General features: G+C 41.2%; 1 protein-coding gene across 1 annotated transcript in view; it reads right to left on the bottom strand.

Moving 5' to 3' along the window:
* ANK3 (ankyrin 3) overlaps positions 1 to 14,688 on the bottom strand; it is a 203,057-nt gene that overhangs the window by 59,401 nt on the left and 128,968 nt on the right. Inside the window, 3 exon segments of the mRNA XM_086616892.1 lie at positions 1,370 to 1,476; positions 7,764 to 7,866; positions 10,825 to 10,948. Coding sequence (XP_086473018.1) covers positions 1,370 to 1,476; positions 7,764 to 7,866; positions 10,825 to 10,948 — 334 coding nt within the window.

Genomic DNA, 14,688 nt, shown 5'->3' on the forward strand with positions numbered 1-14,688 from the left:
CATCAAAGACAGCAGCAAGAAAGCACTGAAAAGTGCAAAGCACCACCTAGAAGGATCTGGGACATTTTAGTCTATAAATAGAGAGGATTACATGTCTTCTAACACACAAACCTTTGTTAAGAAACTAGTAAGATATTGTTCTCCTTGACTACTAAGGATGTGACAAGGAATAGGCTTAATCTGCAGGAAAGAAATTCTCATTTGAATATCAAGGGAAGAAATATTGTATATATAAAGGGATAGTGAACTACTGAAGCTGGTGGACTATAGACTCTCTTATTTTTACTGACTGTGAAAAAATTCAACATATTTCAGGAACGGCTTGACTACATTTTATGCTGCTGTAATGCAAAAGGACTGGACTACCAGCTCTCTGAGGTCCTTTGCTGACATAGCTTTCCATGATAACCAGCAGATTTCAGCTTTTCATACTGCGATTTTTGAAATTTCAACTCTAGCATTGACCATATGCAGTGTTTTATCAGCTCAGGACCCAGAAATCCACTGTTGTATAGTTCAGTTCAGCAGAAGCAAGTGCTTACATGCATTGTGAGACTGTAGCTTTAGATTTGTGGGACCTGCTGCTATTTCGGAACTGAACTCTTTTATTATGTGCTGCGCTCATTTTGATTATAAGAATGTAGTTAGTCACAAAACAGGGAAGTAAATTAAAAAGGATATGAAATTTTATGTCCTGACCTTGAAAATTAAACAACAAATATTTATACTAGACAATCTCACATGCAATGATTCCTCTCAGTTACACATTTATTTGTACATTTTTAAAATATGCGTTCAAACATTACTACTAGTGCATTTAAATCAAGTCTGAGTGGTGCTGTCAAGAAGCATCACAACTACAGTGATGACTCATAAGTAAACGAATAGTACCACTGAAGTCAAACTACAGATATTGGAAAATAGGCAGGAGTTTAGATGTATAAATGAAGTCAGAATATAAATTAAAGCCCCTCATTTTTTCCTCTATGAAAGAACAGAAAGCATAACATTATAGCTCTGATTTTGTATTCCAAATAATGTAATACCATTCAAACAAAATCACCTCATCACACTTAAAAGCAAAGCATAAACAACAGAAAAAGCAAAACAGGACTATTAAAGAGAAGCCTGTGGGATTACAATGTTTTAGCGTAGAGAAAACTAAGTGCAGAGCAAGATTTTTGTTCAATATGCAAGAATTTAGACTGACTTTTTATTAAGCATCCTCATTGAAGTCAGTGTGAATTCTGCCACTGGCTTCAACTGGAGCAGGAATAGGCATGTTATCAGCCATTACAGCAGGCTGTATTCTTCAGCTAACAATACACTTCCACATTTAAAGATAAAGGAAATCTGTTAAGCAACCTACCCAGAATGGATGGGACTTGAAACAAGGTTAACATTGTCCAAGGTGTCTGCAGCCCAGCTATAGTGTCTGAGAGAATCAGAATCAAACTCCCTTTGAAACGTCAGGTGCTTAAAAACATAATAAAAAAGATAAATTGCAATTTAAAATTAACATGAAAAATACTTGTCTTAAATACAAGCTTCTTATTATGATTCTATTAAATTTAGATCTGGACTGTTTCCACATAACAGTGCTGATATTTGAGATGCTAAATTACTAGAAATCCCATAACAGAAACATGGAATCCACAGACAAATTAATCTTACATATCTTCAAACTTTCTTTCTGCCCACTTTTCCCACTTCCTTCAGTTACAACTTGTCTCTCTAATCTTTACTTACATATGCAATGCTAAAAAGATTGAAAACATTATTACCATCTGCACTGCAATCATATACCGTATAGACAGGCTGTATGATATTCCCCCACGGAAAATGCCATTGAATAGATCCTTATTCAAGAAGAATCTGAGAATAACTTCACTGGAGCTCTGAATACATGACCAAACTCCCAGTGGGAGGAGGGTTTAGTTTGTATTTATACATGTACAACCAACACGAACACTGTTGAACACTGTTTTCTCGAGTGCCACTGTCCCTTCTCACCTCTATAAAAATAGCTTTAACCCTGCTAAGCGCTGGCACACCGGTGCTATAATTAACTGCCCCATCTGACAGACATTGAGGAGTAGTTTGTTTCTCGCTGCTGCCCGTGGGCACGCGCATGCACACTCATACATCCTGTGCCCCACAACAAGGTCTTGCACTATAAATCGTCTTATCTCTACAGCAAAACTATTCTGGCAAAATATTCTTTTTTCTTTGTTTCTTTTTACTAGGAAATTAAACAAATTAAATCATCAAATCCTTTATGTCCACATTTCCAGGGTGATATGATAGCTTCTAAACAATTTAAGAAACACCGTCAGAAGTTACATCAATGAAACTAAGAAGCTGTCATGTGATACTCACAGACTATCTTCACCCAAGATGGTGTTAAAGATGTCAGTGTTTCCTCTAAGTATGTTGTTTTCTGCTTATAGGCAAACGCACTTAGAGAGAACCGAATCTGTGAAGACTAAAACCTTACAGATTGTTTTCAAACTAAATTCCATGGGTTCAAGTCAAACCAGAGTTAAGCACACACACACTTCTACATAGGGAAGTTTTGCTATTTCCACCCCTTTTTTTTATTTTTTTTTTTTTAGGTACTGGCATATAGAGGTAGTGCAAATGAATTATTTTGAATCAAAACATCAGCATTAGTAGTAAATTTGGTAAAGTCATAAACACATAAAAATACTTCTGTTCAGAAGCTTCCACAAGACAAGGAAGCAGAGAGTGCCCTGCTGTTGGCCAGAACCTGCAACTCTCGCATCACCCTGGGGTTTCCAAAAAACTTCTCTCTTTAGACATTTCTGTTATTTCAGGTGAGCATCCCAGGTTTCCTTCCAAAAATCATTGACATTATTATTTACTGCCAATCAACAGAAACATCTGCAGGGTACAACTTTGCTCTGTGATCTGTCCAACACTGCGGCATGTGGCTTGATACCTCCTTCCTTTGCTACCTTAACTCTCATTAGAATCTTTCATTAAACTTTTTGCTGTAAGATATGTACTTTAGGGTTGATGGTTCAAGCACAGACAACAATAATAAGGGGCAAACTTGCATATGTTAAACACCAGAATACACCATTAGACATAAAAGATAAAATTAGTACCATTAAAACAAGGGCAATTGAGCAACAGGAGTGGCCTTAATTAGCACCATTTTGAAAAATGTATCATAATCTAGTTTAATGAAGACAGTTGCCTGACTCTTTCCTATAGAACACTAGGGATTCTCCTACATTTCCCTGAAGAGCCAGTAGTTTAGGAGGGAAAGTCATCACTGAGGATTTCTGCTATTCCAAGTGGTCTGATTTTGTGAGAGCTCATACTGAGTATGTTATTACTCTTGGTACCGAACAACGTAAGATCCAGACAGTTGGTCTCAGAAGTTGTAAAAATTTAGACAACCAGAAATAAATTTATTCTTTTGCTCAGTGATTAACATTATCATTAAAAATAGGACAAAACAAAGAAACTTAAGAACTGCGTTAAAATGTAGCGTTTGTCATCAAATGTCTGCTAAGTCGTAACAGTGTCACTACACTTGAGGTCCAGGCATGCAGCAGGACACATACATCAACAAATAAACGTGGGATTATGTTTCCTGTAACAGAAGAAAATGTCTTATTTCCTTCAGCAGTGTGGTACAGAAAACTAAATGTAGAGCCACATAATTTAGAATCATAGAATCGTTAGGGCTGGAAGGGACCTTCAAAGGCCATCTAGTCCAACCCCCCTGCAAGGAACAGGGATATCTCCAACTAGATCAGGTTGCTCAGGGCCTCATCCAACCGGGCCTTGAACGTCTCCAGGGATGGAGCATCCACCACCTCTCTGGGCAACCTGTTCCAGTGTTCTACAACTCTCATGGTAAAAAATTTTTTCCTAATATCCAACCTGAATCTACCTCCCTCTATTTTAAAACCATTACCCCTTGTCCTATCACAACTGGCCCTCCTGAACAGCCTCTCCCCATCTTTCTTGTAGGCCCCCTTGAGGTACTGGAAGACCTCAAGGAAATACCACCGCTCTCAAATAATCTATGCTAGATACAGGTGCTACTACACTCACCAAGCTGCTGTTAGGTTTGCTTATACACATACACAGGGTTCCTTGATCTGTTCCTTTGTCCTGAGATACTGTCTGTATATCGTGTGACTATATTTTTGATGCATTCCTTTCTGACAAAACACACTCAAACAGATCTTTTGGACGTATCTACAGCCAGTAAAAGCACAAAGCCTGCAGCCAATAATTTTGGCAGAGAAACGGCGTAGGAAAAGCTAATAGCCAGACACATGCATCTTACACACAGCACACATCTGTTCATCTCATTGTGTCAGTCTGTTGAAGTGCTGGATTTTCCAGGGAGGTAAAAAGATCTTCCTGTGTAAGTTGCAATATAAGTACTCCAGAAGAGGTACATCATCAGGGACATCAAATCACAGGATTCATCCTGCGTTTGGTCAGGTCCCAGTGTTCCCTCCCTGGACAAAGGGAGATTAAATATGCATTGCTAAAGGGTGTGGCACCATAAAATGCAAATACATGTATAAAAATACTGATGGTTCTGCTGGCAAGAATCCTGCTGGTTGCATAACCGAATATCCAGGCTGTGTAATATCAGAGTTCAGCAAACACAAGAATTTATGCTTCCTCCCAGATGAGTTTATCCAGATAGAAGAGATTCAGCAAGCTGCTATGTAACGGACAGCCTGATTCATTCCGCCTTTGGCTGATTAAATTCAGAGGCTGATGTAAATTATTCCATGGAGAAAGTCGTTCGGATTCGGTCTGAGTTGCTGCATCCATGGTAACGCACCATGACATAGAAATTTTAACTTTGCTCCAGCCAGGTTATGAGGCACACTACGGCCTGGACTCACACTCCCCTATTGAAGAGGATCAGCAACAAACCACCGAATGTGTACAATGAAAAATATCACGATTTCTCAAGGAATTGTTAGAAACTCTTCTCTAATACCCAACATGCCATGCTGGCAGTCAGGTTCAGTAGAGATTGGTTTCATATCTTACTCTTTTGACTTTTTTTTAGACTCCCAAGTCTCCCAGTGATGTTGGGGAGAAGCAGTCACGGCATCTTCTATTTTAACCTCATCAAGAGGTTGGCAAATGCCCCTTATTCTTTTGTATACTTATATTTGTGATAAAATCAATTGCCTTTACTCTGAGATTTTGCTGTTGCCATGAATTCCAGGAAGGTCTGAGAAGTATGAAAGAAGAGAAACAGAATATGCAGACAGGCAATGGCTCCCTACTTCAAAGTAGTGTGATACTCCAAAACAGCCTTAACTCCTATCAGTTTCCAGATGGACTTTAGGATATTGGTTTTGACTCACAAAGATCTTTGTTCCTCTGAATTCCATTGTTGGAACACCAGGTGTTTTTTTTCTCTGCTTTCTACTGCCATAGCAGAGATTAACTAGAAGCCCAGTAATGTACAGAGAGAGGGATGGGAAGAAGAGAGGCAGGGATATTTTTCATCTCCCAAATGCACTCCTTCCACTTCAGCCAAAGAGCTGTAAAGTTTACCCACCATAGGCCTGGGCTGGGCTGAAGAATGAGGGAATTCCAGAGAACGGATCTATTTTTTGTCAGGACTTCGAGGTTTGCAGAAGTCATAGCAGAAAATTTTAGCTGGGCTCCCTTTTCATGAAGATAGTTTGTTGCTTTACTGTTGTTTGTTTTTCAGGGCATCATGCTTTTACTAACCTCTCAATACAGGACTGACTTTTTTTTCCACACAGGACTGACTTTTTTTTCCACTACCACCTTCACTATTCCTGGTCCCCTCCTGGACTTGAGAAATGTGAAGTTTGTCTAGAGGATTAAGATTAGAATAACATTTACAACCAGACTGTCAGCCAGGCCTCCAGCCTGGCTTCATTTTGTGTGACAAATTTGGACCAGCACTGAACTGCAATAATTGCACAATCATTGCCGGACAAAAACTGGAATCACAAAAATATGAAGACTATAAATGCAATGAAAACAGCTTACACTACAGCTCAGCACCAGCACTAGAAGGTTTTCCTATTTCTTGCCTTCTCAACTCAAGAGCCAGCACTGCAAAAGATCCTCCAGAAAGCAGAGAGGTCCGTGACCACTCATAGAGAATATGAAGTTTGCCTTCAAGTAGATCTCCTGTACATGATGCGGTGTCATTGCAACTCCCCCATGTACAGATACGTGGAATTTTTCTAGTGGAATTTTGTAATACAAAGCAGGTTAATGCTGCTCATTTCAAACAACATTCTTTAGGACTTATTCAGTATAGTGCTGGCTTTAAGTCCTTATGTGATCAAATGCACCCTAGCTGCTAAATCAATGCCATCTACTTTGACGGTAATCACAAAAATGGCCAGAATCATAAAACAATGTCATATGCTCTCAGACTGAAAAGCCTTCCTCTCCTCTGAAATATCCAGCATATCAAGAAGATTTAATGAAGGCTTAAGAGTAGCAAGTGTCAGAGTAACTTTAGGTTCTCAGCCTGAAATATAATTTCCTGTTCCCAGTGCCAGTAGTTGCAGATTTTATTTTGTGACTTCAAAATAAACAAAAGCAACAAAATCACTGCTACGGAATGTTCAGAAACTCTCCCTAGGGGGCTGTTGCAAATCAAGGTTATTGGAGGTTTACAGCATTTCACCTGAAAGTGACAACCTAGTAATAAACATTCAGTCGCTAAAGACAGAATGCAATTTCTGCCATTGTCATAATGGTACCAAAACTGTGTGCTAAAGCTGTAGTAAAACTAGAATTTACAGACTAATAGAATCCTGCTCTATGGACCCTTTCCCCCCTGAAAAGGGGGGGATCCTCTGAGAGCAATAACCCCCCATGCAGGAATACTTGTTGCTACTGAGAGAGGTACCTCTATGAAAATGGTGCAGAAAACTTGTTTCATTACAATCCACCTTATGCTATTCTAGGACATAAACAACAGCTCCACTCCACAGTCCTTTAATTCCCAGGTAAATGTTTCTGTGCGAATTTTTATTCAGCTTCCTAACAGACCTTTGGCTTCTGCGTATCAAGAAACTCATGAGTAATGCAGTTAGGTTTGAAGGTCTGAAGCAAGCCTACCAAGCAAAATGCTGAGGAACTCAAACGAAACATGCGGTACCCTATCACCTCCAGCATTAGCTTTTGGAAAGACTCTCCCACGCTATAATCAGGTCAAAAGATTCTGCTTTTGTTATATTAGTCATTGCACAAATATTAGGAAGATACATAAACTGGTTAGTGCACAATAGTTTAATCTTTACAAGGCCAAATTCTTCCCAAGGGTGGAAAAACAAGGACAGCAGTTGGAGTCTCCTCCACGCAGACAGAACGGGCGAAGGTAATCCCTGGGCTGTACAGTACAGACAAAGGTTGCTCAGTGTAAAACACATTGCTCCCAGCTTATCAAAGCACTCTAAGGATACACGTAACATTAAGCTCACAGATGCTCCCATTGACTTCGATAGACAATCCCATGCTCAGAAACGTAACGAGTTTGTTAAAGACTCTTTGGGACCCCATCCCCCTGCCTCTTGCAGGATCAAAACCACAAAGTGGTAAATCCACGATTTCTTTCTTTCAGCTCCTTTCTTCTCTCTTTTCAATAGTGAAGAGAGTAGTGATAGTCTCTGCAAGAACAGCTGAGGGCTGCAGACTGTCATCCCCTATAAATATGAAATGTGAATACATGGTGGCAGAGACACAGCACATACCTGCTCCTTTGCTGGTACCAGCAGTTCTTCAATCATCATGCTGTCTCGGGCATAAGAACTTCTGTTCAGCGTGTAGGACCTATCCGAACTGAAGGAGCGGAGGCTGTTGTATTTACCATTTATCATAGAAAGTGCAGATGACAATGAGATGAACAAAAAATAAAAATTAAAAAATTAATACATGCAACTTCCAGGGATAGCATAAAATGGCAAAATATACATAATATGTGAAATAAATACAAGGGAAAAAATTGAATAATAAGTATTTGACTATAGTTAAATATCCCCTTCCCTGCAATAAACATAAGCAAAATCACAACAGATGTTTACTGCTTTGGCAGTAACGCCGTGGCTTTAGAATAAATCCAGAAAAGTGTATTCAAGTATTTAGATGAACTTTGATAAATGTCTTCGTGCCCTAATCCTGAAAGGAGACCCATGAGGGCAGGTCCCAGGGGAGCTGTGGGTAGGTTACAGTGCCTGCCCATACGGCTCAGATTGCTGAAGCAGGTTTAACTAAGAGCAAGTTTTATGTGTTGTTCTCTTTGTGGCTGAACCACTTCTGACTTTGTTATAAACACTCTAGTTATTCATTTAGTTAGATAAAAGGATAATAGTAATGAAATGGAAGAAGAAAGAAAAGAAATTTGCTTATTGATGATTAAATACAGATTGCAATGCTCTGGGGATTATTTTGTGCATGTTAGACTATTCAGCAATAACTGTGACCGCTCTGAATGTGTTGCAATGAAATCAACGTCGGAGCGTGTTACACTTAACCCTGGAAGGTACATTATGGTATGTGCTAAAAACATGCTGCAGGCCTAGACATGCTTGCTACGTGAATTAATAAAAGTAAAGAAGTAAAAAACGTGAATTAATAAAATGCAACATCCAACAACATATTACATTTTTGAACTAGCAACACTTTTCAGATTCAAAATTCTACAACTTGTTTCATGCATTTTGTAGTTGCCAATCGAACTTTTCTAGTCCCTTAGTACACGTTCCTCCCTGTGCTGGAAGTAGAACTGGGATCTTAATTACACACCGTAGGCATATGTTAAGCAGACTTTTACATGATAAAGGGCATAAAGAAATCAAGTTATATTTGTTTTAACAGAGGGATATCCTCTAAGGCTGATCCCGCCCCCCTGCCCCTCCCAAAAAATGAAAGCATGTCACTTTCCAATGCTGAATAAAATGAAGATGAGTAATGGCAGCAGCAGAAAGATGTAACACGATGCCATGCCTTCTTACCTGACTTTTGGACTTAAGCAATTTACAGTGGAAAAGAAACAGGAGAAATAGAAAGCAAAGAATCAGACAGGAAAAAGCAAGATGTTATGGCTGGATGGCTTATATATTTAATGTGTATATTTCTTAATGTTACACTCAGAATCAGTAGCAAGATACATCCACAGAATACTTTTTGCTAAATAAAATACTTCACAGGAAAAACGTTGTATTTGTCTCCTCTGAGCATAACATGTGCAATGTAAAAAATGAGTTACGCAGCAACAAATAGTAATGGCACTGCTAAAATCAGAAGCATGGGAATATTAGATCTCTCTCAAAGAAAACATAACGTGAGGTTGAACCCCCGAGGGGTTCTGTTCTACCTAACAGATCTTGACTCTGAAATTCTGGTCTCCCACCTGCACAGTGAGAATTTAGACATGTGCCAGAAGAGTACTGTAAGGAGTAAAAGGTGTCCTGTAGATCAGTGCCCAGCTCTCTACACCAAGTGCACTCCCTCTCCACCATCACTGCGCTGCTTCAGGACTGACCACATCTGATAGTGCTGTAAGAGGACCTTGCTCACGCCAGCTTCTGCTTAAAAGCAGCATGTCAACTTTGTTAATTAACTTTACAAAGACACAAGATTCTCCCTTCAGATCTGTTTTGGTGATTTTCTAGCTAATGGACTATTTAAATGCATTTTGGCATTCCTCATGAATGTATTATCACTTAAACACTTATTAACTTTCCTAAAAATTCAAAGTGAAGCAAAACATGGCTAGGCACTACTAAAGAGCAAATTTGCACTGCATGCTTGCATTTCTAATGCAACCATAACAAACAAGAGTGAAGGGCAGACACCTAGGCTTTACCTTATGGGAGTTGCCATTTGCTGTTAGACAATGAACTCACTTTTTAAAATAGATCTTTAAACTTCAGCATAGGAAAAAGTCCTCAGGGCTCCAGCTTATTGAGGTTTAATTATTAGCTTCAGTACAATTCAACTGTCAGTAAACACATCGCAAATCCACAACTATGGAAGTAGTCTCTGCTCATACAGCTTTAATTGTTTTGAGCAACGCACACTGCAGGCTATAGCAAGATTCAAAACTGAAATCTAAAACGTTGATCTAGAAACACCTGAGTTGGAATCAACATTAGTCAGATATTATATTAAGCTTACAACATTTTATCAGGTTCACAGAAACTTTGGCCTGTTTTCCGTAACACGTAATCTGTTCCCTGTCAAATGAAACCCTGCAACAACTTTAGAGTACACCTGCTTTTTTTTTGTTTTGGGAGAACTTCTCTTAATATTGGCAAATCTTGGTTGGATTCCTCACTAGCACCTTTAAAGAAATAAAAGCACCAGAATAGCAAAATGATTGTCATTCAGTTTTTCTGGCATTTACATTCTTCAGCTAAATTAGTCCATTAAGGAACACTTCAATGTGAATATCCATCTGACCAGCAGTAGTCAAAAGAAATCTGGTTTTGCTGGCTGTTCTAGATCAGATTCTAGACCAGGTGCAAACTGCTAGCAAAGAGGTGCCTTGGAGATGTTCAGAGCATGAGCAGATACCAGAAAAAGTGAATAGTTAGTTTTCTGTATCATTGCCATAAGAAGCCAACATGAATAGAGTATGAAATAAAACTGCAATGAACGTATGCTTTAAAAGCATAGTATTATCCTAACACAGAAGTACACCCCCTCTACTTCATTTCAAAATAGACTCCAGCTTTGTGTGAAAGAGCGCGCCTGGTTTGTAAAAACTTTTAACTGTGATGACACGCGCACGAGAAACAGCAAATACAATACCTGGCGGAGCGGGCTCCCAGGCTAAAGCCCATGTATCCTTCAGCAGGCAAAGAATCATCTCCCAGCTCTTTCAGATCCTGGGGTCCGAGGTATTTGTCCGTATCACCTGTCATTGCATCCTCACCTGCCAGTACAAAAGCCAGGCTGAAATCAGAAGCTACATGTATTGTGAATGTTTATGTGCTTAGTAAGTCATAACGCCCTTCTCTGCTCGCCAACAAGGAATCAATTCCGTCACCCCCCCTTTCCCTAAGGCTCTTTCCATGTAGCACGCCGCCAATTATCCACCCTCTGAACGGGCCTGAGAAAATAATTTTATTGGGGGCAAACGTAAGAAGCAAGACTCCACCTTGACGTAAATGCAATAAAGTTATATGAGGGACGACTTTTGCCCAATCACTTAAGCAAGCTCAAGGGTTCTTCTGTACTTTGCACCACTGCACTCACTTTTGCTTTCCCTACCAAAAAGCCTGAGCTGACAAACTAAAGTCAGGTTATTCTATACGCAAAAAACCATGAAAAGACTTGGCTGTGAGAGACGGCCTGTGTGCCCACCAGTACTGAAAAGTGCAGCAAGCCTGAATAGAGGCTGAATAAAAGAAGAGGCCCGCCTTCCACCTTAGGTATTTCTCAATAGCTTTAGCAAGTTTGAATGTAAGAGGGGACTTTTTTTTTTTTTTTTTTTTTTTTTTTTTTTAAAATCAACTGCTTCACACTCTTAGGTTGATTTTCTGAAGGTGAGACCTTTGTGAAGCCTCTTTCCTGCCCAGCTCGGGGGCCGAGGGCAGGGCTCCGGCGCAGCCCCGCGGGAGCAGAACAAAGCCTTGCGCCAAACAAGCGGTGCTGCCCGGGGAGTCTGGCAGCCAAAACCCACCGTAGCGCTACGGTTCCCCCATCGGAAAACACCAGATACGTGATAGGCAGGCATCGACAAAGAAGTGATTAGTTTTTTCAGGAAAATAAAAAAAAAAAAAAACACCACAAAGAAAGGAAAGTTAAACCCTCGGAGAGGAGGGCAGATGCCACAAAGGGTTAACGGAGCCGCTCCCTCTCGCTGGGCGCATTTGCATACCATTACATCATGCAAAACCTACATTCCTGCATTGACACAGCAAGTCCAAAATGTGCCTTTTGCAGTTGTAGGATTTCCCCCCCCCCTCTGTTCCCTCGACAAGACGGAGCAGGGAGAGCTCCCCGCAAGCTCGGTACTTGCCTGCACTCACGCTCTCCTTTGTTGCGAACGCGTTTTAGGTGTGTGCGAGTTGCACAACAGAGAAGTTTAACAGCGTGCTCTCGAAGGTGAGTGACTCCGCAAGCACCGCCATACGTGTCTCACGTTCATTCAAGGAGTTTAGACTAGTTTCCATTCACTAAACTCAGGAAGCCACAGGCGAGCTCTGGCTTTAAACTAACAATCAGTTCTAAAAATACCCCCTCAGCTACTGCTTTGCAAACGGCAAACAAACAGACCAACTTTCTCCTCCAACCCAGCAACAACGAGTACTTTAAGTAACAGTTTTAAAGCTAAAATGTTCATAATATACCAGAAAGCATTCGAAAAACCAGAAAAAGAAACAAAAGATATTAAGTTAAACTTTAAAGAGTCTTACTGTTTTGGAAAGCCATTTTCACCAGTCTGGTCTATAAGAATTTTTTCCCTGGTGTTTCCAAGAATTCCTATTAGTCCTATTAGTCCTTAAGCAGTGATTTAGAGTTAATCTCCAAACCAGCACAAGCAAACTAATCCCTGTGGGTCATATTCGCTTTCCACACAACCACCGAGATCTTCTTAACATCTTGATCTCTTCGTATGTATTTTAGGACATGTGCATCTTTGTCCTCTCAACTCAAATCAAAAGTTCTTTGCAAATATGAAACAAAAAGAAAAATAATGACTACAGTTAATAAAAAAAAAAAACAAACCAAAATCCCCTTTTAATCACTCTGCAGACATCCCTTTAAAGCTTCTGCTGATTGGATTACAGCCTCCCTTGGCAAGCCTCTTGACTGGTGACATAAACGCAGGCACTCGAGTTATTTGTATGTAAATAGGGGTGCTACGAGGGTGTAGTTTTTCTGTAACTCGATACCGGGGCTGAGCAGGGAGCGCGGCGCTGCCGGGCTGCGGGGAAGGGCGCTGCGCTCCGCCCGCCCTCGTCGGGGCCGGGGCCTCCCCCCCCCTCCGCCGCTCGCCCCCGCGCCCAGCCCCGGGGGCCCGGAGGTGCCCGTAGCCCGCGGGCACAGGCGTGAGTTGAGCCCCAGCTGCCCCGTGGGTGCCCACGGCGGGGTCTGGGTGCTGCCCCCGCTCTCCCCTCCACCCACTCCCGTTCCCCCAGCGTGGGGTGTTTGTGTCCAGAGAGAAAATTCAGGTACTTGAGAAAAAAAGGACTGCAGGCAGCCTGGGACGTGATGAAGTGGCCCAGAGAGGGTCAGAGGCACGGGCGACTTCAGGCAACTACTAAGTGGACCAGTAACATTTGGAAATTGTGCCCTTACACCACCTGATGAGCGCTGCGCACAAGGCATTTTTCGTTAGGACCATCGTTGGTCAAAGGCAAGGCAGGGAATGATGAAAAGCCATTCCAGTTGAGCTGCGAAATACATTAGATGTTATCCTGCTCTGCGGCTAATCCAGCCAGAGCAGGATTACTCTGATGAAACGCTCTCGTCAAAGAGAAAAGCTGCATCTAGGAGTGGTAATTTCAAAGAATTCCAGACATTGTTTTGTGATCGTGGGAGGCTGGAACAAAACGGGTGGTGCACGTTTCAGCAATCCTGCTCTGTTTAATTAGGTGCCATGGCCTAATCCTCTGCATTTCAGGCAATGAACAGTCTGTTTGCTCACAGCACACTGTATTCCTGCAGAGAGAGGTCCCATGGAAAAGTAAAGACAAAATTCATCTCTGAACACAAACGACAGAAACGCCCAAGAAGTGAGGCACCAATGAAGACACACCAAAGAAAGAGAACACTGCATTGCTTTGCTGCAGTTGCCATCCTTCCCTTCGTAATACGTTATGCGTTGAAGAAAGACAATGTCCCTGTTAGCCGTGGGCAAACACTGCTTTCACAAGTACGGGAAACCTTTCAAAATCCAGGAAAGAATAGCGACAGCAGGTCAAAGCAAAGGCCCATCAGTCCTTTCTCTGATAGCAGCCACACTTCACAGAAGAATATAAGAACATGAAACAGTGGAAGTCCTTCAGGACATTTTTCTAGCTGGCAGTGATTTGAGCACACATTTTCTAATGCAGGATGAGGTTTGTATCGTCATGAATAGGTATTTTTTTTTCCCCCCTTTTTAAATTCTTCCAATTACACTTTGAACTTGTGTAGACTTCTTGCGTTCCCCACACCTAGGATGTGTACCAAGGAGCCAAACAATTCAACTACCTGTTGCAGGAAGAGCAGCCCTTCTAATTTAAGCTGCATCTGCCTCTTGCTGATTTCACTGATGCCCCCTATTCTCAAGACTTCTGGAGAGGCAGCAAGCAATACTGCTCAATTTGCCACCCATTATTTTATACATTCTAGCCTATCCCTCATTCAGCTTTTTTTTCTAGGATAGACAGTCCTAGTGTATTTACTCTTTTCTCCTCAAGAAGCTTTTCCACACCTCTCATCACCTTTGTTGCCTTTTCCCACATTTTCCCCATTTTTCTAGTCCCTCAGAGTGTCTCCTACAGCTGGGAATTGCAAGAGCGCAGAGTAGGTGCTCTTTTTAAAGGCCAGTGAGAAACACAGGCTCTCTGGCAGCAGGAGAGGAGGCATCATGTGGCTTGGGAAAAGTCCCAGACAAAATTTAATCATAGCCTGGGATCCAAATGGCTTTGCTAAAGATTCCTGAAGCTTTTGCCACTCCCT

Source organism: Tauraco erythrolophus, chromosome 9, assembly GCF_009769465.1.
Source record: "Tauraco erythrolophus isolate bTauEry1 chromosome 9, bTauEry1.pri, whole genome shotgun sequence".
Lineage (NCBI taxonomy): Eukaryota > Metazoa > Chordata > Aves > Musophagiformes > Musophagidae > Tauraco > Tauraco erythrolophus.